The sequence below is a fragment of the Sebastes umbrosus genome, chromosome 18 (genome assembly GCF_015220745.1).
Source record: "Sebastes umbrosus isolate fSebUmb1 chromosome 18, fSebUmb1.pri, whole genome shotgun sequence".
Lineage (NCBI taxonomy): Eukaryota > Metazoa > Chordata > Actinopteri > Perciformes > Sebastidae > Sebastes > Sebastes umbrosus.
The window spans coordinates 18800760-18823692 of NC_051286.1; the positions used below are offsets into that span (position 1 = coordinate 18800760).

The following is a 22933-nucleotide window of genomic DNA, read 5'->3' on the forward strand; positions in this document are numbered from 1 at the left end:
ACACAAACACACATCCAAAAGATGTAGAGCTTGGACTGGATCGTAAAAACACAAAATCGGGTGATTGATGACACAAATCATCCAATATCGAAAGCTTTCCCACTCTCTGTCTCTTTCTCACACACATAATGTCATTCATAGTTATACAGTAAGTGGTTTAGGGGGGTATGTTTAAGTGGGATTTAACTTAATCACCTGCACATAGGCTTAATCAACTAGTAACCCATCTTCCACTCTGGGGATCCTCACCAGTAGAGGTGTCTAATCAACAGAGACACACACTTTTTTGCCATTATGACGTGTGTGTGTGTGTGTGTGTGTGTGTGTGTGTGTGTGTGTGTGTTGTAAATATGTAGAAAATGAAAACAGCCTGATTTTGTACTTATAACTGGTGACATGTATGAATATGTGTGCGTTAGTGACAGAAAATGAACAACAAACATCCTCATGTCACAAGTAGCGTGATTAGGAGTGATGAGTGGATGTGTAAGAGTGTGTGTAGACGTGCGTGTGTGTGGGTTGACAAAAATAAAAGCCAATAAATAGCCTCGTTTTATTGTTCTTCTCATTAGCTGAAGGATTATTTCGAGATCAGGCAGGACAGGGCTGGACGTCTATTTGACGTTAAGTCTTTCTCTAACGAGACGGATGCTCTCCAGTCTGCACAAATCTTCTCCTTTGAATTTTCCCTACCTTGCGCAGACCCCTCCCTCCCTCGCTGCCTCTCTCCCTCTCCCGTTTCTGTCTTTATTTCTCTTCTGTTTCTCTCTCCCCTCCTCTCTTTCTTTTTTTCTGCGCTCCTCCCTGAGTGACAGCTCAATACCCGGCTCTCCCAGGCTTATCTAGCCTCAGCAGATGGTTGACTTGGATCACTGTTCATACGCCACGATCTGGGCCGGTGATAAAGACTGTTACAGAGGGAATATACGCTATCTCTCTCTTTCTTCCTTTTACTCCTTCTCCTCTCACCTCCTCTTGATCTGTTGTTTTCTCCCTCTCCATCATCTCTTTTCAACTCATCTCTTTTATTCAGGCGGCTCTTTCCATCTCTACCTGTCTCCTCTTCTCCTTGTCGTGTCCTCCACCTTTCCTCAACGGTGCACTTTGTCCCAGCATCCACCTCCCCCCCCTCAATCCTCCCCTCTGCGTCTCCTCATCTCCCTCCGTCCCTCCATCTCTGTGCATTGAATCTGGTGCTGCTTGATTGTCTCTGCTTCCCTGCTGGGCTGGCGCCTGTCTAAAGGGCCCCAGGACCCTCACACACTGAGGGGCTCCAGCCATGCCAGAGATGCCCTCTCTCTCTCCTCTCCTCTCCTCCTCTCCCTCCTCTCATATCAGTTCATCTGGTCCCTCTTCATCTCCACGGGACAGAAGAAAAGGTCAAATTGTGTCTCTTTCGGCTCTTCTGTATAAGCAAACTTAAACATAAGTCTGCATCTAAGTGCTTATTCACATACATCTGTTAAAAAAAGCTCCAGTTAACCACTTTAATATGTTTCAAAATTGTAAATATGCGCCAAAAGCACAATAGGTAAACAGGTAACCTTCAAAGTGCTGCAGCCTGAAGCTTTTCTATGCTCACATCATTTGTTTCATTTACGTGATCACTGCACTTAAACAACTGATGTACACTTCACAGGCTCCAATTGCCCATTTTATGTATACTTCACTTGTTTGGGTTGGTCATTTGATGTCCTCCTCACATGTTTCTCATTCTACACAGCCAACCGACAAAGCAAAAGGAGAGGGTATAGCTGCCACTCGTAGATGAAAATAAAAGGGACTGAGTGCTGGGAGCGATATGAGTGTGAACACAGCACCTTGTATGGCGACGGGGAGACAGACTGGCAAAGACATCACTTGCACACACCATACATTAGATCAGCTCTGTGTGATGGGTGCCAGTGTAATATGAGAGACGTGTAAGTAAAGCTGAAGTCGGGGTGAATATGAGATGGCTTCTTGTGAAAGATCAGTGATGGAGGAAGTATTCAGATCCTTTACTTAAGGAGGGAAGATACTGATATCATGTGAAACTAGAAAACCTAAAGAATCCATTGATACTAACCATGCAGTACATGCTAGCTTCTCAGGAAGATCGCTAAGTAACGCTACAAAGTTACGCTAAATTTTCAAAGGAGTCCCTTGACCTCTGACCTCAAGATATGTGAATGAAAATGGGTTTTATGGGTACCCACGAGTCTCCCCTTTACAGACATGCCCACTTTATGATAAACACATGCAGTTTCTTGCATGCAGTACAAATGTGTTATTTTCACCTATACTAAAATGATGTATTTTAATATTTCTGCATACTGGGGTCCCTAAACAGTCTTGGAATTACATAAATTTGGGTATTACTGTAAAGCTGAGACTCTTGTGGATCCAATGAGTCCAATTGTATTCATGTGTGATGATGTTAGTCCCCATAGCAACTATTTCATTGTGGTGAGACCATTTTTTTTAAACGTGACCTCACTGTATAAAATGATCTGTTGTGACCTCTAGGATAATCACAGCCTCATGAAACTTTACAAACACAAACTGGAGACCTAGAGCATTCAGAGGACGGATGGCTTTCCTAGGTAGATTGACATTAAGGGGGTTCTGAGCAGTTTCCAGAACACAAGTGCTCGTCACCCAATCACCAAAAAATGCAATTCTTGCAGAAGTCTTCAAATGTTAAAAGTTTTTGATATGAAATCACAGCATGGCTTTTTCTATGGTGTTCCTCAAGTTCTTGTCTTAATGTGGTATTTTGGAGGGATTATTGATAATTTGTATCCATTCTCCAGTGGTAAAAAATGGTTAAATTTAGCACAAAATCTGTGTAACAAATGATATCAACCCAAAAATTGCTGCAACAATTTACGATACATAATAGAGCATGGGAATGACCATCACATACATATATCATCATGTTCTAAGCCCTGATACACTTTCACAATTTATTTTAATTTATTTATTTATTAATTAATTTCTATTTCTTATTAATGAACAACTTGACACACAGTGCTGAGCCCCACCTCAAATTAATCTTGAGGTTCCCAGCTTTCAGATGATGTACACCACTTCTATGTGACATCTACTGTTGACTGTTGATTTATCTAAACCTGAACATCCCCTGTCCCCACCCCTACCCTTCTAAAAAGAAAAAAGAGGGCAGAATAGTAAGGGGGTTTAGTAAAAGTGTGTAAGTATAATCAGGAAAATGTACTTAAAATGTTAAAAGTAAAAGTACACAATGCAGAGAAATGTCCCCTTTGGCTGTTACACTATTATATATCATTAGATTATTATTACTCATGCATTAATGTGAAAGCAGGATTTTAATGTTGTAGTTGTTTGAGGTGGAGCCCCTTTTGAACTATTTTGTATCGGACTGCAACTAATGATTATTTTCATTATAGTCTAATCATCTGCTGATTATTTTCTTCATTAATCGATTGATTGTTTGGTTTGTAGAAATTCTGAAAACAGTGAGAAAATGACATCACAATTACCCAGAGCCAAAAGTGACACCTTCACAATACTTGTTTTTTGTTCCAACCAACAGTAAAAAAAACTCTAAATCATTACAAATACATTAAATTTATTAAAATAAGTAAAAGGAAAAAATCAGCAAATCCTCACATTTGATAGGTTGGAACCATGAAGTGATTTTACATGAAAAATGACTGAAACAATCAAAGTATTTGCCAATTAATTTTCTGTTGACTTATTGATTAATCAACTAATCGTTTCAGCTCTACTTGTATATACTGTTGGGTTGTTTAATTTACAACAACATGTATTTAAAGTAACTAAACCTGTCAAATAATTGTAGTGAAGTAAAAAGTTTTTTTTTTCTCTCTGAAATGTAGTGGAGTAGAAGTAGAAAGTGGCACAAAAAGAAAAGACTCAAGTACCTCTTGTACTTGTAATTTGTACTTAAGCACAGCACTTGAGTAAAAGTACTTAGTTACATTTCACCACTGTGGGAGATGCAAAAAAAGATGTTGAAATGTATCAGATAATAAGCACAATGATGCCAGCACGGGCGTTAAAGGAGCTGCCACCCCATATGTGGTAGAAAGCCTCCTCCCCTGTGATTCACCGGTGACTCTCTCGCTCCTTCTCTTTCTCTCTACTCCAGACAATTTGCAGCCATCTTAATCTGAACGGTGGAATCTGGCAACCACACCAGAGCACCTGCATCCGTCCAGCCTGACCCGCTTTTGTTCTGGTCCGACCCCCTAACTTTAGCCCCTAATTAACCCAACAGAAACTAATTAAATACAGCTCTAGTGGACCAGACGCCAGACAGAAAGACTAGAAGAAGGAGGAGGTACACAGGGAAGTGAGCGGAGTGAGGAGAGCGAGCCAACGTGACAGGCAGGAGTAGGAGAGAGGAGGGGAGTGAAAAATCCAAAAGCTTGGCCTCCAGCCCCTGAGACCTGTTCAGAGACACAGGAAGACGTGTTTCGGTGTCACTGTCAGCCTGGGTTGTCCTGAGCTCCACACTGACCTCATACTTCTTTACATGCTGTCATTCTTCAAAGTATTTTGGGTTATTCCTCATAGATGAGTATGGTTGCCAACTGCTGTAATCACAAGCACACCAGTCACATGACGCAACTGATGCCCTGGAGATATTTGGAAAAGACAGGATGGGGAGAGCCACGGAGAGACAAGAGCAGCGTAGAATGAAAGCAGGAGGAGGAGGAGGAAGGGGGGCGGGGGGAGAAGAGGAAGGTATACGGGACAGGATTGTGAGAAAGAAGATATATAAATATGGGCTCGAACCAGCCAAGTGTCTCTGGCAAGACGCTGCTGCTCCTAGTCCCAGGCACGGCTCGCTAAGTGATAGAGAAAGTAATTAAGAGAAGCCTGTTCAAGTAGATAGGCCTGTAAAGGAGATTTGAAGAGGGGAACTGATTGTGCATGTCTGATTCCAGCTCTTCAGAGAGTTCTCAGCCCCAAGGCTTATAGCTTTCAAAGGGCCGTCTCTCTCCCCGTCTATCTCTCCGTCTCTTTCCCTGTAACACATATATCTACAAACAAAATAGGAATGTCTTTCCACATATCAAGCACATGTGTGTTCATGATAGTTGGATGTAGGACAGAGAGACAGGCAAGAAGAGAAGGTGTGTCTCTCTCAGCATCTTTCTTACCATATGGTATGACACAGCTCTATCCATCCATCTATCCATCTATATATGGCTCAATAGAAGCACATTGTTTCCTCTTGCTTTGTATAGGAAATAATGCAGTAGGCCTACTATTGGACTTGAAAGTTCACATTATGTCTTTCCACATAATGTTCCACCTCTGAGTACATGGACGGGCTTGCACACAGGATAGAGCAACACTGCCACCTAGGAAGGGCTACACCACCCTGCAGATAAACTTGGACTAAAGTAAGTCTGCTGTCTCAGACTTGGAGGTTATTGGTTAAGTCTAACTTGAGTTGCATGCTCTGAATAATGTTTTTGTTTATTTCATTGCCCTAAATATGAAACAGCCACATAGTAGTTTGAAAAATCCCAAATATTCACCATATACAGTATTCCCCATTTTTTTCCATTTACAGGAAAGCTCCCAGTATTTCGGGGGAGAAGTAGGCACAGTGTGTAGCTATAGGGGCATAGACAGACATAACCTTGATAAATAAATATTTGTTTGGATTGATTTCTTTATGGTTAGGTTTTTTTAAGGTCAGCACTGAGAGGGCAGGGGTTTTCTCCTTTTTAAACCTTATACTGAATAAGATAAACGGAAAAAAGGAACTTCTTTTCTTCTTTTGTTTTCATATTAAAACCAGCACTGAGTATTAGAAGACGTTTTATAGGAGTCTCACATTAAATGGAGTTTTATAAAAACGGAGAATTATCAACAACTCACCAGTAGGCCTACTTTGGCTACCATGCAACGCACTGGTGGACTCAAGGGGAGTGGCGACTGCCGCCCTTTGGTGCCCCCATGTTCAAGCGAACCAAAGCAAAAGTGCCGTCTTGGATGCCCCTATGGTAGATAAAACATGATAAAGTGCCCTAGGGTGTCTTTCCAGTAAAGAAAATGTTATGAAGTGCCCGATAGTGTGGCCTTAAAACTGAGAAAAACATGACGCAGTGGCATATAGGCTTCCCTATATGCTAGAAACAATTCTGCGCTCTGGTCCTCCACCGCATGCAGCTGGTTCCCGTTTAAAAAAATTTCGCCCCTGCCCCTCAGACAGCCCCGAGTCCGCCACTGATGCTATACGCACATTTTTAGTCTGAAATAAATAGATTTTAATGAACAATTTAATTCATAATACATAACTCATAACTAATTCCTAAAATGAATCTTTTGAAGCACCGATATGATGATTATAGCATTCTATAAAATGATCTTTCAGTAGGCAATCCATTCTTACTTCAGAGAGATTATAAGCTTTTTTAGGGCAGCTGGAGACTTGAGGACTTGCAGTCGGACACGGGGATTCCTCCTTCCCAGAATCCATCGCTGCTCTCTGTTGTTCACTCAGTCTCTCGTCCAAGGTCAAAACCACACCACACGTACTGAGCGAGTATGTGCCTGTCGGATTTAAAGATTTTAAAACATGCATGTACATTTGTTTTTTGTTGTTTTCGGTTGCTTCAAAATAAAATGCTTGCTGTGCTGTGGAAAAAGAAATCTGGATTAGAGAGATTTTGTCAGAAACCTTGTTTACACTTGAGTGCAGTTGTCTCTGTTCACTCACTCTTTTGTGCTGAAATCATCAGGAAAATGCAAAGCAGGAATTTTAATGTCATGACTATTGTGGCCTCTGTTATACCTCAATCTGCAAATAACTCATAGGTACATTTGTCAGATACAGTAAATTGTTAAGTGGAAAGCACAATATTCCCCTGAAAGTGGAGTGAAAGTAAGTCTCACAACTTGGATATTACTCAAGATAAGCACATAAACCTCAAAGCAAACTTCTAAGTAGGCCTACTTTCCAGGATGAAGACTATAGCACACTGTTAGGAAAGGCCAACAGAATTTATCTACTGGCTCCATCTACTGGAGAAACTACAGTGTTGATGCACAAGGGGGAAAAAATAATATATCAAAATAATACTTCAACTTGGCGTCCTCTGCTGGTAAGAAAGTAGACAAGTCAACAGCTCTTGAATTTACAAGGTTGTGAACCTTTCAGTAGGCTACAATTTCTTAAATCCTGTCAATTTCACAATTTAAAGTGGTCTAACATAGACCAGGGTATAATACACATTCAAATACGTAGGCTACAGTCTGATGATATGTAGGTCTAATAGGCTATAAAATGAAACAAACTATGAGAAGAGAGTCTCTGCACAAAAATATCTTTCAACTGAACTGAAATGATCTCCTTTTGTCATCAATTTAATCATTTTGCTGAATAAAAATCCTGAACAGAACAGAAAAATAGACCACACATTTGTTTGTGATTTTGCTTGATCTTGCTTGTGTGTGTTTTTCTTCTATCCATTTAGAGATTGTATTAAAATTCTTGCTTCATATGTTCTGTTAATACAATAGAGTGAAAATGCTGATAAAACTAAATGAGAACTTACATTATTTAAATGGTAAGCACATGTATACGTGTATGTATGTATGTATGTATGTATATGTGTGTATGTGTGTAAGTGTATGTGTATGTGTATGTGTATGTATATGTATATGTATGCATATATATACATATATATATATGTATATATATGTATGTGTGTATATGTACAGTATATGTGTGTACGTGTATACATACATATATATTTTACTTTACTTAATTTTCTCTTCTTATTATTATTATTTCATGACTTATTTGTGGATACTCTCCCTGTGTTGTATTCTCTACAATTTTAATTTTATGTATCCATGATTAAGAATCAGTTAGGTCCTTTGTGGCCAGCTGTGGCCAGCTGTGGCTGTCTGTGTGTATCTTGTTGTCAGGTATGATTGATTGATGTGTTGATCAGAAAAACTCAAATTAACTTTCCCTGTATAGTGAGTGTTCTATTGATTATTGACAATTAATAAAAAAAAAAAACGTTGAAAGAATTGGTGAACACATTGCAGCAGCTAATTGGCCATGGATGTCTCCAAAAAAACAAAAAACTTGCATCTGTCATGCGTTACACCACTGTCGTAAAACGCCTCTGTCTGCTGTTGCAATGGCGTTTGCTGCGACAGCACTTTCCGGCAGCAGGGAGATCGAGGAGAAAGCAGCGACCAGCGTCGCCAGCGGATCCGTCTTCACCTCTAATATCCTCTCATTTATGCCATATTCACGCAACTAACTCATATATTGATTGAATACCCGCCTTCTCCTTGTCTATGAGCTTGTGTTGAACAGTTTTCCCGGCGTGAATCTCCTCCTTTTAATGCGGTGGGATGGCCACAGTGCCGCCTGGGCCTAGTAGCGCACTGCCTGCTGAATCCTCCCCGGCGGAGAGTGCTCCTTTCCCCGGGGCTGCTGGAGACGCGGAGCCGGCGCGGGGAACCGGAGAGCCGGCCTGCTGCCACCACGGAGAGGACTGCGTACTGGGGAAAGCGTCGGAGCCGGTGAGCGAGCTGAATAAGTCGGTTAATAAGAAGCAGAAAGACATGCTAGCGAGAGTTAGCCCGGCGGCGCTGCATCTTAAAGTGCAAGCCCGAGAACAGCAGCAGCTCAACGGCTTGGCGAGCTCCGCAGAGGACGCTGAGAACCGGCCTGACAACCCTAGACAGTCGGTGGAGAACTGTGACAGCAGCAGCAGCAGCAGCGGCAGCAGCAGCGGCAGCAACGAGGAGGCTCACTGCCAACATGAAGGCCACAGCGCTTTCTCCAAAAACGGCCGTCACTCTCCTCTGAACATGAACGGGATGCCGGGGTTCACACGAGCTGAGGCGGCCCATCACCATAGTTACAATCCCCCAGGAGACGACGACGACGTGAAAGAGGAGTTTGACCACCTCACGGAGCCACCGGACACCGGGCCCGGTGAGGAGGAGGAGGACTCTCAGCCGCCGGCCGCGCAGCTCGCCCGGCTCGACCTGAGCGGCTCCTCTCCCGGTAAAGAGGAGGACAGCCACGGTATCCGCTACGTCCGCTACGAGTCCGAGCTGCAGATGCCGTGGATCATGAGACTGATCACCAAGGACTTGTCTGAGCCTTATTCAATTTACACCTACAGGTACTTCATCCACAACTGGCCGCAGCTCTGCTTTCTGGTGAGTATGTGACACTGAAAACCACCTCAATGTGAAGAAAATAACATGTATTCACTCATTAATCACATGTATTCACTCATTAATCACATGTATTCACTCATTAATCACATGTATTCACTCATTAATCACATGTATTCACTCATTAATACATGTATTCACTCATTAATCACATGTATTCACTCATTAATCACATGTATTCACTCATTAATCACATGTATTCACTCATTAATACATGTAATCACTCATTAATCACATGTATTCACTCATTAATAACATGTATTCACTCATTAATACATGTATTCACTCATTAATACATGTATTCACTCATTAATACATGTAATCACTCATTAATCACATGTATTCACTCATTAATAACATGTATTCACTCATTAATACATGTATTCACTCATTAATACATGTATTCACTCATTAATCACATGTATTCACTCATTAATACATGTATTCACTCATTAATCACATGTATTCACTCATTAATACATGTATTCACTCATTAATACATGTATTCACTCATTAATACATGTATTCACTCATTAATCACATGTATTCACTCATTAATAACATGTATTCACTCATTAATACATGTATTCACTCATTAATCACATGTATTCACTCATTAATCACATGTATTCACTCATTAATACATGTATTCACTCATTAATCACATGTATTCACTCATTAATAACATGTATTCACTCATTAATACATGTATTCACTCATTAATCACATGTATTCACTCATTAATCACATGTATTCACTCATTAATACATGTATTCACTCATTAATCACATGTATTCACTCATTAATACATGTATTCACTCATTAATCACATGTATTCACTCATTAATCACATGTATTCACTCATTAATACATGTATTCACTCATTAATCACATGTATTCACTCATTAATACATGCATTCACTCATTAATACATGTAATCACTCACTAATACATGTATTTACACTCACTTACCCTCCTAGCCAATGGACTGTGGTTACCCATAGTATTATTGGGGCTGGGTGTGTCTGCATGATCCTAGCTTTCTATCTCACCTGTCAGTGTGTCTCAAAGGCTGCCAACCTGCTGATAAACACACACAGCTTAATCACACATATGTAAATGTGTCCCTGGCAGCACATGTATTGCTCTGCTTTCTGGTGAGTATGTGACACAGAAAAACACCTCAATGTGAAGAAAATACATGCATTCACTCATTAATACATGTATTCACTCACTTACCCTCCTAGTCCTATAGCCTATGGACTGTGGATACCCATAGTGTTATTGGGGCTGGGTGTGTCTGCATGATCATAGCACACACTTACAGAAGACATCACTCAACCTACTTGTACCCATACTTCGCACATTGCAACAAGCGCCAACAACAACAAATTAGGTGTAAGGGGGAAGTATTTACATATATATATACACATTAACTTTGTTCTTAATAAAGTGTTAGCTACCCTCCTAGTCTTAGCCTACAGGACTGTGGTTACCCATAGCATTATTGGGGCTGGGTGTGTCTGCATGATCATAGCTTTCTATCACCTGTCAGTGTGTCTCAAAGGCTGCCAACCTGCTGATATACACACACAGCTTAATCACACACATATGTAAATGTGTCCCTGGCAGCACATGTATTGTATCTGTTGGCAGCTACAGTACAACACCCACTTTTCTATCACACAAGGCTTTGATCCTTGCTTGTTTTATGGATTTCAGTCTGAATTAATAGCTGTCAAATCAATAAAAGTTGAACTGACGTGACACTATCCCTTAAGGGTCTTTAGATAGGTAGATAGGTAGATGGTACAATCACAAGGCATTTCATCAATGCATTACCTACAGTAGATGGCGGTCGGCACGCCCCCAGTTTGGAGAAATGGGCAGGAATACCGACACAGAAGCAAAGCAATGTACTTCTGTGGACGGGGCCGGAAGCAAAACGTATTTTAGCCACCTAAAAGAAATGTTCACCTAAAAAAAAATCTATACCGGTTTAAGTGTACGCTACATTTAGAGTATTTTCACCACTTTACTTTGCCATAAGACAGCTGTTTCCGACGGGGAACTGAAGCCGTTGTATCCAACTATGCTCTCGCCAGAGTCACCAGACTCCATTGGAAAAAAAAAAAAAAACTGTAATCTCACCTCGCAGAACACAGGAGTTGCTAGTCTACTGCTGCCTTGATCAGTTAGTTTGTTTGTGTGTTATTGTTTGACTTTGGTTATTTCAAATTCACCAAAGTCACACAATAATACAAACTAACTAACGATACGGTAGACTAGGAACACCCATGTTCTCAGAGGTAAAATTGCTGTTGTTTTTTTTTCAATGGAGTCTGGTGGCTTTGGCGAGAGCATAGATAACTGCTTCAGTTCCCCATCAGAAACATGGACTGTATAGCACACAGCCTCTTTTTACGTACATTTAAACTGATATTGATTTTTTTAGGTGGGCCTTTCTTTTACGTAGCTAAAATCTGTTTTGCTCCCGGCAAACAGCTTAATCACACATATGTAAATGTGTCCCTGGCAGAACATGTATCATATCTGTTGGCAGCTACAACACCCACTTTTCTATCACAATGCTTTGATCCTTGTTTTTTTTTTGGATTTCAGTCTGAATTAATAGCTGTCAAATCAAGAAAAGTTGAACTGACATGACACTATCCCTTAAGGGTCTATAGATAGATAGATAGATAGATAGATAGATAGATAGATAGATAGATAGATAGCACAATCACAAGGCATTTCATCAAAAAAACAACACAATCACAGAAGACATCACTCAACCTACTCGTACCCATACTTCGCACATTGCAACAAGCGCCAACAACAAAAAATTAGGTGTAAGGGGGAAGTATTTACATGTACACACACACACACATACATTTGTCCAGCCATATCTACAGGAATTTAGGAGCAAGCAACAGTTTAAAAACCCTTACTTAGCAGTTTTCGTTGAGAGAAATAATGTGCTGTAAGTAGGCGTTTCCTCTTCCACCTACAGTGTCCAGTCAGGATTTTCTACTTTGACAAACCCTGTCCTTTCTTTGTTTATCCTCTGAGCTTCAAGGACGTAAACTTCCCAGTTCCAGTTTGTCTGGTACGACGCATGTAACATAAGAGGAAGTGACATGAAATAAAGGTCAGAGGTCAGCTCAGAGAGCCAGCAGAACTGGCACAGTGACAGGAACTGTAGAGGAACTGTTGCTTGGCTTTCAGCGACCACCCCAGTAGACATTAACTGTTGTGTGTGTGTCTGTCACAGGCCATGGTGGAGCAGGAGTGTGTCGGAGCCATTGTATGTAAGCTCGACATGCACAAGAAGATGTTCCGTCGTGGCTACATTGCCATGCTGGCCGTGGACTCGAAACACAGAAGGAAAAGCATCGGTGAGATCTGGACTCTGCATGCCACATACAGAATAAACACAATAGTGTGTCCTTTCACAATATGGAGCTGAGACCAAGTTGTGCAACAGCGTCTTGGTGCTTTCTTTGACAACCAAATCTCTTTATGCAAATGCAGTATTTAGATAAAGCTATACACTCTGGGTTGATGTGTAACACTATACTTTAACCTTTAAGTGACATCATTTGCCTTTCTTATGCTATCAAGCCAGAAAAAATAAAAGTCTAGTGTTATTTTATTAAAAGTTTGTGGGGGTTTTTTTGCGTGCCATCACTGACTTAGACTTCATCTATTCTTCGACTGTTTCAGGTACTAATCTGGTGAAGAAGGCCATCTATGCCATGGTGGAGGGTGACTGTGACGAGGTAAGATACATAGACCATAGATCCTTTTTCAAACCGTGCTTTAGTACATCCAGAGAATATTGAAGTTTTTGAGAAAGCCTGAAACACACTTATGGATTCGTGCAAGCATGCATAGGCTTTAAGGCCCTGACACACCAAGCCGACGGTCGGCTGTCGTACAGTTTGGGCCCGTCGGTGAGCGTCCGTCAGCTCTAGTCTGCCCGTGTCAGAGTTTTTTCGGCCGATTCAGCATGTTGAATTGCCGGCGGAGCTCGTCAGTGAGAGAAATAACTGATTGATGGCTCAGCTTAAACGAATCAGTGCATGAAACGGACGTGAGGAAAGCAAGCAAACAAGTAAAGTCGAGAGGAAAAACACAGAAGGCTCTTCTCATTTTTAATCTTCATCTCATCTGATCATTCCAATACACCGATATTCTCACAACGACATGCCCATCTGGAATGAAGTGAGAAAATGGTCGGCAAACGCTGCTTTGTTTCGTGTACGTATCATAACAACGGCTGCATATCCGCCATCCTCGGTCTTCCCGTTTCCCTTTTTGAATGACGTATACAGACTACCGCGACCTGTTGGCGAGGAAAGTTATTTCATCTCACGCAGGCACAGAACATACGTGGTAGTTGGCCGTCGGCTGCAGTCTTTGCGGTGTCTTAGCGTACAATTTTCTGACCAAGACAAAAGCGACGTGGGGCGGCACAACTAGTGGACTTTGTCGCCGCTAGTTCTCTGATGTTGGGTTGGTGTGTCTTGGCCTTTATGCCTGACATATTCAGACACATTCATAAACTGTGTGCCAGCGTATTCACTCACAATGTAAAAGTATGCAGTAGACAAGAGGACAGTCTATAATTTACCAAACCAGGTTGTACAGAAAAAGAAACCCTAAATCCCTGGAAAATACAGTTTATGCATAAAATAACAACACATTGAGAACGACTGATGATTCTTGGTTTTAGTTTGGCGCTGGCCCAGCACCAAAGCCTCTATGTGAGCACAAACCAAAAGAAAAAAATGGCTGGTAGTATTTCAAGGACCAGTTTTCTCTCCCTGTCCTTCACTCATCTAAGTTTGCTGGTAACCTTGGATTGATTGTCAGCTACTCCGAGCCTTTCAGTATCTTCCCTCTTGTACAGACTATTCCACTTGCTCTGCTTGTCTCTGAATAGCCGCATACTGACTCACCTGCTTCTTGCACAAACACGCATACACAAAGAAGTTTTTGAAAGCTCCAGAAATGGCAGGTGTTTGAGGTGGAAATGAGATCCCGTATTAAACTTTCTCCGATCTCTTTGTTGACTGAAACCAAAGGACTGATGATGAAACAGAAATTATTTTTCTGTTGGTGTGATTGTGTCCACACAAGCGTATCAAGAGTACACCCTTTTATAGAAATTTATTTTTTCATCAATCAAGCTGCTACAAACACTGTAACTGTGTTGCAAGCTGCATTTTTTTTAGCTCCGGTGCTTCTGTATCATCAGCACACAGTTTTTTCTATGGATCCCAACAAAACATTTTAACTTGGGTAGGGCTGTCGTGGTGAAGGAATTTCCTCTGCGGTGATAATGATTGATTCAACAGCGCGATATTGCAACTTTGTTTTTTGCAATTTACTTTATTTATCCAAATTTTAGTGCTGTATAAATAAGCCTTATTGTTAGGCTTAGATTTGTTATATTGTTGCTTTTTAAATGAGAAAGATGACGGTTTTAAAACAAATTGAATACATGTCAATTGTGAAATGTGGAACACAGCAGGACAATAAGGCGCAGCGTTTTTGTCAGCTGTGCTTTGGTTGCGTCTGGTTTCTATGATACGCGATATCAAAATGTCGGCAAAATGTAGAGTACTTGCTCTGGATGAAGGGAAGGCTGAAGCTCGTAGGGAGAGAGGATGGACTATGTATGTTAATTTCTCCTCCACTGTTGTTTTTCAGCACTTGTAGCCTACATGTAGGATGTGGCGGTTGGTCATTGTGGAGTTTTACCCAAAGTTGAGCATTTTTCAACTCTCAACGACCAGAAAAAAATACTAAATGTGCAGCGCTCAGCGCAGAATAGACGCTCAGTGCCTCATCACGCTGCTGCCGTTTGTAACATAGTGTTAAAATGTGGTGCTCCCATTGCAAAAAATTTAAAAACGAAAATGTGAACATGGCAGTTGTGGCGGCTGCTTGCCATCCCCTGCAGTTAGCTTGTCAATATTGCAATATTGCAAAATTACACTTATTGCTACAGTCATAAACTTGGTTTCCTGGCAGCTGAAGCAAGCATACAGGTACTAGTGGTTATACAGGTTTCCTTAACATCGACTAAATGCATCACCTCACACTACTGCCAACTATTGTCCAAAGCATACCATACATTTTTTAAAGACTGATTGTTTAACCTTCCAGGCCCCATTGGTTTGTGGCTTTGTTGGTGCTAGGCAAATATCCTGGACAACCAAATTCAGTTTGTCTTCAGATTTTAATATCCCAATTGCTTTGCTTGTAAATGCAAAGCCTGTCGACAATAAAATTTTATTTTACAACTTGATAATCAGACCTTCCTAGAAAGCACAAACAAGAAAGACGGCTTGACTATCCCTTCTTGCAACTGCATTACTATGTGATAACATATCTTTGACAAAAACATGTTACTGAAGGCCACCGTAGTAGTGCAATGAATGGAAATGAATAGGTGCTAGGAAGAGAGGAATTTTTGTATGCTTTGTGGAATGGTGGTTAGCAAAGTGCACATTATTTATGAAAAATAGTCAACCCTTCTTAGATGTTATCATGTTTTATCACTGCACAGTATTGAATCACAGTCAATGTCATTAGATTATTTTTTACACTGCCATTCATTTTATTGTCCCCACTAAATAATGACTTAGAGGGATAGTTTGGATTTTTTAAAGTGGGGTTGTATGAGGTACTTATCCATAGTCAGTGCATTACCTACAGTAGATGGCGGTCGGCACGCCCCCAGTTTGGAGAAATGGGCAGGAATACCGACACAGGAGCAAAGCAATGTACTTCTGTTGACGGGGGCCGGCAGCAAAACGTATTTTAGCCACTTAAAAGAAAGGCTCACCTAATAAATCTATATCAGTTTAAGTGTACGCTACATTTAGAGTATTTTCACCACTTTACTTTGTCATAAGACCGCTGTTTCCGACGGGGAACTGAAGCCGTTGTATCCAACTATGCTCTCGCCAGAGTCACCAGACTCCATTGGGGAAAAAACTGTAATCTCACCTCGCAGGACACAGGAGTTGCTAGTCTACTGCTGCCTCGATCAGTTAGCTTGTTTGTGTGTTTTTGTTTGACTTTGGTTATTTCAAAGTCACACAATAATACAAACTAACTAACGATACGGTAGACCAGCAACACCCATGTTCTCAGAGGTAAAATTACTGGTGGCTTTGGCGAGAGCATAGATAAATGCTTCAGTTCCCAGTCAGAAACATGGACTGTATAGCATTCAGCCCTTTGTACTTACATTTAAACCAAGGTGGATTTTTTAGGTGGGCCTTTCTTTTACGTAGCTAAAATCTGTTTTGCTGCCGGCCCCGTCCACAGCATTACATTGCTTTGCTCCCGTGCGGTAACTCCTGTCTGTCTCTCAAAACTCGGGGCGTGCCGTCATCTACTGTAGGTAACACACTGATTATGGATAAGTACCTCATAAAACCCCACTTCATAGATATAGAACACTATACATTGTGGTGTAATCAGCAGCTAGGTTACTCATTGAAGCTATTCTTGACCAACAACAGCTGACCCTGCAGACTACACATAGCATCTAAGAAGTCAGGTCTCTTCCTTAAAGCTAATTTACTGGCTTTGCATACTTTTTGTAACTATGTGCAAAACCCAGCTGACTCTTGAAAGTATTGGAGGCTAGCATGCTAGCTACCAAGTTACAACTTGTAACTAAGACAGGTTGAGAGTTGTGTTTTTTTCTGAGGCGAACTCTCTAGAGCTTAGCCACTGCACTAAACAAGCAGAGAATAATTTGATATTGATCCTATGACAGCAAATAATCTAATTTCCAATAATAAGCTAAGCATTCAAAACTACTGTTAAACTTTTTTACTGAGATTTTATGCGTATGGTGGTGTGTTCTTAATACGACAGTTTCCTAAAATTAGATTTAAAAAATAGCACTATATATCCTCACTTACTGTACTGCAATATATCACGATATACTGAATCGTAACCTCTGTATCATGATGCGTATTGTCAGATTCTTGCCAATCCACAGCCCTACTGACATGGCTATCTGTGTGTCCCCAGGTTGTTTTGGAGACTGAAATCACCAACAAATCAGCCCTGAAGCTGTACGAGAACTTGGGTTTTGTCAGAGACAAGCGGCTGTTCAGATACTACCTGAACGGAGTGGACGCGCTGCGGCTCAAACTGTGGCTCCGCTAGAGGAAAGAAGAGGGGACGGGGGAAGACGGGACAGCGGGTGCTGTTCACCTCGTACGCTATTGGCTTCACAGCCTCAGCTCTGCCCTGGTCATTTCACTCTTATATACATACTCACACACACACACACACACACACACAAACACACAAACATAAGGAGTATGCACATAGGTATGCATAGACACGCAAACACACCCTCTTTTTGTCCTCGACCTCTGAACAACTGTTGTTTAGGCAGAAACGGACTGACATCCCACCCGATGTTCTCATGAAGGGGCCCCTGATACTTTCTGTGACGAGGAGGGGGGCGAGCGAGGGTGGTCTCTGGGATGACCTTGACTGGGGACTAGATGACCTTTTTTGACCTTCGAGCTTGGATGCCGCATCGAACCGGGGCGTGGAGGTGCGAGGCAGCTCAAAGTGAGGACGTGCGTCCGAAACCCCAGAGGACATGGCACCACAGCAAAATCCTCCTGCAGAACACGGGACAAAAACAGACTTAAAGAAAACAACAACACGTGAAACAAGGAAGCGGGGCGCTCAAAACAGACTGGGAAGAAAATATTTTTGTGTTTCTTTTTTAACCTTGTGAGTTGGACGGGGGACGGAAAAAGCTATAGTATGACTGTGTGTTTGTACTGCCTCATGTTTTTTTTGAGTGTTTGGCTTATTTTCGTGTGCATGTGTACGTGGCGTGGTTGGATACACTGTGAGCAAGCGAACGTGTGACTGTGTGAGGAATTGTGCGTACTGTCGTTTTTGTTTCCCATCCTGTCCGGTGGACGCAGCAGCAGCTGCTGTTTCCATCACCTGCCTCAGCCTCCAGGACTGAAGCCTGTAAAGATATGCATGCATTTATTTTTAATGTGAGTGCGGGGAAAAGTGTGAAGAGTGTGTGTGTGTGTGCTGATTAACCCAGTCTGAGGCTAACCCTCCGAACCCCTTCCTGTGTTTTGGTGTAAGCATGTTGGTGCAGAGCAGTTGATCGAAACAAATCTCTCCATTAGCACCCCAAACTGGTGGATCTGCCGCCTTTTTTGCTTCACTGTCCTTCACCTTCACTAAATCTCTCATCATCAAACCCTGACAGTATGGGTGAGGAGTTCAATTCTTCCTATTTTTGCAGATGTTTTCCCCGAATGCACTGCCAGCCGCTGCAAAATCCCCCAAAAAAGGAGAGTCTCTTAAAGAGACTCCTTGCCAATGATGGTGCGGTCAAATGTGTCCTAGCCGTCTCAGTTTACTCCTTTTTAAGATTATTTCTCCTCATTGCAAGTGCCACTCAAACCATCAGCACTCTCAGCCGCGACTGCAGCTAAACGGGCGTCACGCGGCAGCCTCGGCCCGCTTCCGGTCCGCGCTCGTCGGCACCAGGCCGGAAGCGAAGTGTTACAAATGCTGGAATCCTGTTTGAGTATGCTGTGTGTGTGTGTTTATCTCTTGATAAAAAAAGGAAAATAGACAAGTATTCTTAGCAGATTATATTTTATTCTTTTTTGTTCGCTTTGTTTAGATTTGTCTAATATACACCTGTATGCTGCTCGTAAGCGGCTGAGTCCACAATGCACTTCCCAGGTGCCCTCCTAACTCGATGCACATCTAACCTCGCTAACATTTTAAGATCTCCAACGTGGAACGCGTCACATAGATGCACCAGGGCGTTCCAATCCACACTAATTATGGCGAAAAAAGTTTTGCTTCAACTGCTTTTTCTTTTCTTTTTCTTTTTTAAAGTAATATGAACAAAGGTCAGATGAACTTCTTTGGAAATTGCTGCAGTGTGTATGTGTACGTATGAATGTGTGTGTCATGTTATTTTGACAATGGCGTGGATCTGTTAGACTTTTATTTCTCTACTTTCAGAGGCCCCGCACAGGAAAATCATAGCCTTTGAGGTGCTGTGTTTTGTTCCAGCCTAATGAGGACAACAGAAAGGAACAAATCACACACTTTTTTTTTTTTTTTGTTTTTAGCTTTCCAGGATTTGAGTTAGTGCTCAATGTGTTAGAACAGGCAGGAGACAGTTTGGTTGATGGTTGAGGGGAGGATAAACCCTAAATTAGTTTTGATCTCTCAAATTGGAAAGCAACCTACATCACAGGTTGTTTTTTAGGACTTTTTAAAGGACCAATATGTAATATATTTACTGTAATAAATCAAAAAATGACCATGACATTTCATCAGAGATTAAGGAAACATGCTGAATTCAAATACTTGCTTCTCCGACAACAATGCTACAGCCAATATGTTCTCCTTTTGAAATCTCCATTCTGGTCCTGGAACTTCCGTTTTTGCTTTGGCCGTTGTGATCCCGTCCTATGCCCATTTCAACACCTCGTTGCCACATATGAAACAAATTGGCATGTAAACACAGCCTTCTGCACCCATGGAACCTAGCAAATCAAGCAAACCGATCATTAGAGATAACTTTAGATTTTACCGATCTGAAAAGCCTCAGCACATCTCTCTGTGATTCGTGTGCAGCTGGGTTATCAAGGCAGCAAGTATTTGGGACACATAGCTGGTAAAGTGATCCCGACTACTGCTGGTGGCAAGGCTTGCCGCGGTAGTCGATGTTACGCGGTGGTCGGGCCTACATCGATTACATTGATTAATTTCCTCACTGTGACTTCCCTACTGGTGGCCAGAGGCTAACACCGTAATGCTAACACATGCTAACTGCTATCACACTAGAGGAGTGGACGGGTCACAGAATCCAATGTTTTGAATTTGGACTGCAGTACCCATTTTAAAACGCTTGCTGTCAGTACTACATATTGCTCCTTTAAGTCAACTTATGCAATTGGACATCCGCGTGCTTTTATCCTGCCGACAATATCCAGAGTAGAAAGCACTGCACGACACTGCCACGTGGCACAATCGGAGTAAAATCTGCTACAAAATACTGACTACACAAGTCTGCAAGCAAGCATTCATGGTAGTTTTAATGATTTAAGGACTGATAAGCTCGTCTCCATGATTGACACTACAGTTCATATTTTGGGTTTATTCCCCCTCTCAGCAGTCCAGCTGAGACATTTCACCCCCGGAGCCCAGGACTGAAAGAGAGAGTAGATGTTTACAGAGTTGCCACCCTCATAACAGCCTGTGTATGTGTGTGTATATGTGTGTATGTATGTATGTATGTATGTATGTTTGTGTGCGTTTGGAACAATGGATCAGATGACCTATTTTTCTCCCTTTTTTTTTCAGATTTGTATACGAGTGTTGTTCTATTCCTCGGATATATTGAGAGCATGTTTCTTTGTGAATCACCTGTTTGGAAGGGGGGCGGTTTGGGTTGATTTATCAGATTGGATTTTTATTTTTGAATTTCTGTGCTACTTTAGCCCATCCAGAGGTGAGATGAGAATTACGAGCAATTCATAGTGGGCATAACGAAAACGCTCTAGAACACCAACTATTACTTTTACCGCTCATCTGACACTTTAAATTTCAATCATCAGCCCCGTGTAAACTCTTCCTGGTTTATTTTGGAGGTTTCTGTCCCTGTGTTGGACACTTGTCCCCCCCACCCCCTCACTGTCCGGGCCTTTTCTTCTTTTATACAGTGACTACTGACGGATGAAAGGAAAGAATAGGCAACACCTCACAGTTTGAACCTGTCTTTCAAAACCAGTTGTCAGTACGAGGAGGTGTTTCAGATTTTTTGAAGGAAACGTGTCTGTTATCTTCTTTTTTTTTTTTTGGTTTTACTCCTGTGAAACTCTGGCAGTTCCATATGGGCATTACAGCCTGTCACACAGAGCCAAAGGGCTCCGTTTAGCTCATGATCACAGACTGAAGGGCTTCGTCATCAATATCAATTTGTAGCCATGGCCTGTGGTGTTGCGTAGTTTTACCCGGCTCTCTCTGACAATGCATTTGGAATACGTTTTGACTTGACAATGCCAGTTCAGTGTTCACAGATGTCGGAGGCAGTTTTTTTCTCTCCTCCTCCTCCTGGGCGTCCGCTGTGCTATCCAGGTATTCTAACAATCAACAACCCCCGACTTCTCTGTCCTCACCTGGGGGCGACATCTGCCATCCTACATTTAGTGTTATAATTATAAATTCCCCCTCAGAAACCAGTTTGCGGGTCAGATGAACAACTTGGCTGTCATGCTGCACCACAAAAAGCTGTGGTCCCCTTCAACCAACCAACCACAGGGGCTTCCTGGGGGCGGCTAGCTCCGCCTCCGCCGCTGCCACCGCCATCCACCAAGTGTGCAAAAGGGGGAGAGCAAAAGGTGTTTTTTGCATGTCAGATTTCTGTTCCCCCTGTTCCTATTCCCTGTCCCCTCTCTTGATTTTGATCTGGAAATGTCCGATAGCTTTTATTTAATGTGGAAAAAGAACACAGAAATAAATTATTTGATTTTTTTAATGCTGTAAACTGGGTTTATCTTGTCTGCTGTCTGGAGTGGTTCTCATTTAAAATCATTCACATTCGTAAGCTGTATTTATAAGAAAGAGTCACAATCAGACATCTAAAAGAGTTGTTTATTTGATCACATGTTTGGTATCTACATGAAGAGACAAAAAAGTGTCCACTATTTTACATCACACTTAACCCTAAAACAGTATTATTGCATATAAACAGGCGGTTGTACATGAAGCATATCAGATGGCTCATGAAGTTACAGAAAATATGTTTCCTTTGAACAAAAGACGAGACTTTTGGTGTTACAAACATGACTCAACTGAGTGGTATTCAAAAACGTCTTGCGTCTTTTTTGTCTGAACTACAGCAAAGAGGTTTTATTAAATGATTCCTCTTCATTTTTCTCAAAACGCAAGGACTTGATTAGACAACATAGATCATTGTATCTCCCATCGCTGTTGGCTAAAAACGTCTCCTTTATATTTATATGGCCCTTGTCTGAACCAGATTAACACACAAAAGCCACAATTGTGCAAAAATGAGCTGGTTAAAAAAAAATCTCTTGTGAAAACATGAACTTCTGGCCCCAGAGTCTTCAATGTTGTGCTTTTCCAGCCAACAGAAACGCTTCATTCATTAGAACGAAGTCTCTGCAACGTGTATGAATAGACTTAATAGTCAAAAAAAAAAAAAAAATGTATGGCAAAAGAATGAGTTCATATCAGAGTTATATTGTACATCAAAATCTGTTTTATGCTACATACTTTTGTAGGATTATTTTGTATGTGCGTCTCACAGTAAATTTAATGAACAAATGCCTTTGAATAAAACATTTACATTTCCACAAAATTCACATTTAAACGAAGCATTAATTCAAATGAATTGTATGTGAAGGTTTCTGACAGTGGTGGAAAGTAACTAAGTACTTTTACTCAAGTACTGTACTTAAGTACAACTTTGAGGTATGTGTACTGTACTTGGGTATTTCCATTGTGTGCTACTTTATACTTCTACTCCACTACATTTCAGGGGGAAATATTGTTCTTTTTACTCCACTGCGTTTATCTGACAGATATAGTTACAAAAAAAACAACATATGATCATATTATAAAATACAATTTGTTAAAAATTAAA

General features: G+C 41.4%; 1 protein-coding gene and 1 long non-coding RNA gene across 2 annotated transcripts; both read left to right on the top strand.

The window, feature by feature from the left end:
• Positions 1 to 298: 298 nt before the first annotated feature.
• Positions 299 to 22590, top strand: LOC119476576. Its single transcript, XR_005204045.1, has 2 exons — positions 299 to 344; positions 18308 to 22590. It is a non-coding gene; the product is annotated as an uncharacterized LOC119476576 (long non-coding RNA).
• Positions 8077 to 21811, top strand: naa30 (N-alpha-acetyltransferase 30, NatC catalytic subunit). Its single transcript, XM_037749959.1, has 4 exons — positions 8077 to 9198; positions 12491 to 12614; positions 12943 to 12998; positions 17281 to 21811. Exons 1-4 carry the CDS (start codon positions 8380 to 8382, stop codon positions 17416 to 17418), a joined length of 1137 nt encoding a protein of 378 aa, XP_037605887.1. The 5' UTR covers positions 8077 to 8379; the 3' UTR covers positions 17419 to 21811.
• Positions 22591 to 22933: the final 343 nt, after the last annotated feature.

Coding starts and splice junctions, on each gene's coding strand:
- naa30 (XM_037749959.1), top strand. CDS start 8,380: ATGGCCACAGTGCCGCCTGGGCCTAGTAGCGCACTGCCTGCTGAATCC. Junction 9,199..12,490: donor GGCCGCAGCTCTGCTTTCTG/GTGAGTATGTGA, acceptor TGTCTGTCACAG/GCCATGGTGGAGCAGGAGTG. Junction 12,999..17,280: donor TGGAGGGTGACTGTGACGAG/GTAAGATACATA, acceptor GTGTGTCCCCAG/GTTGTTTTGGAGACTGAAAT.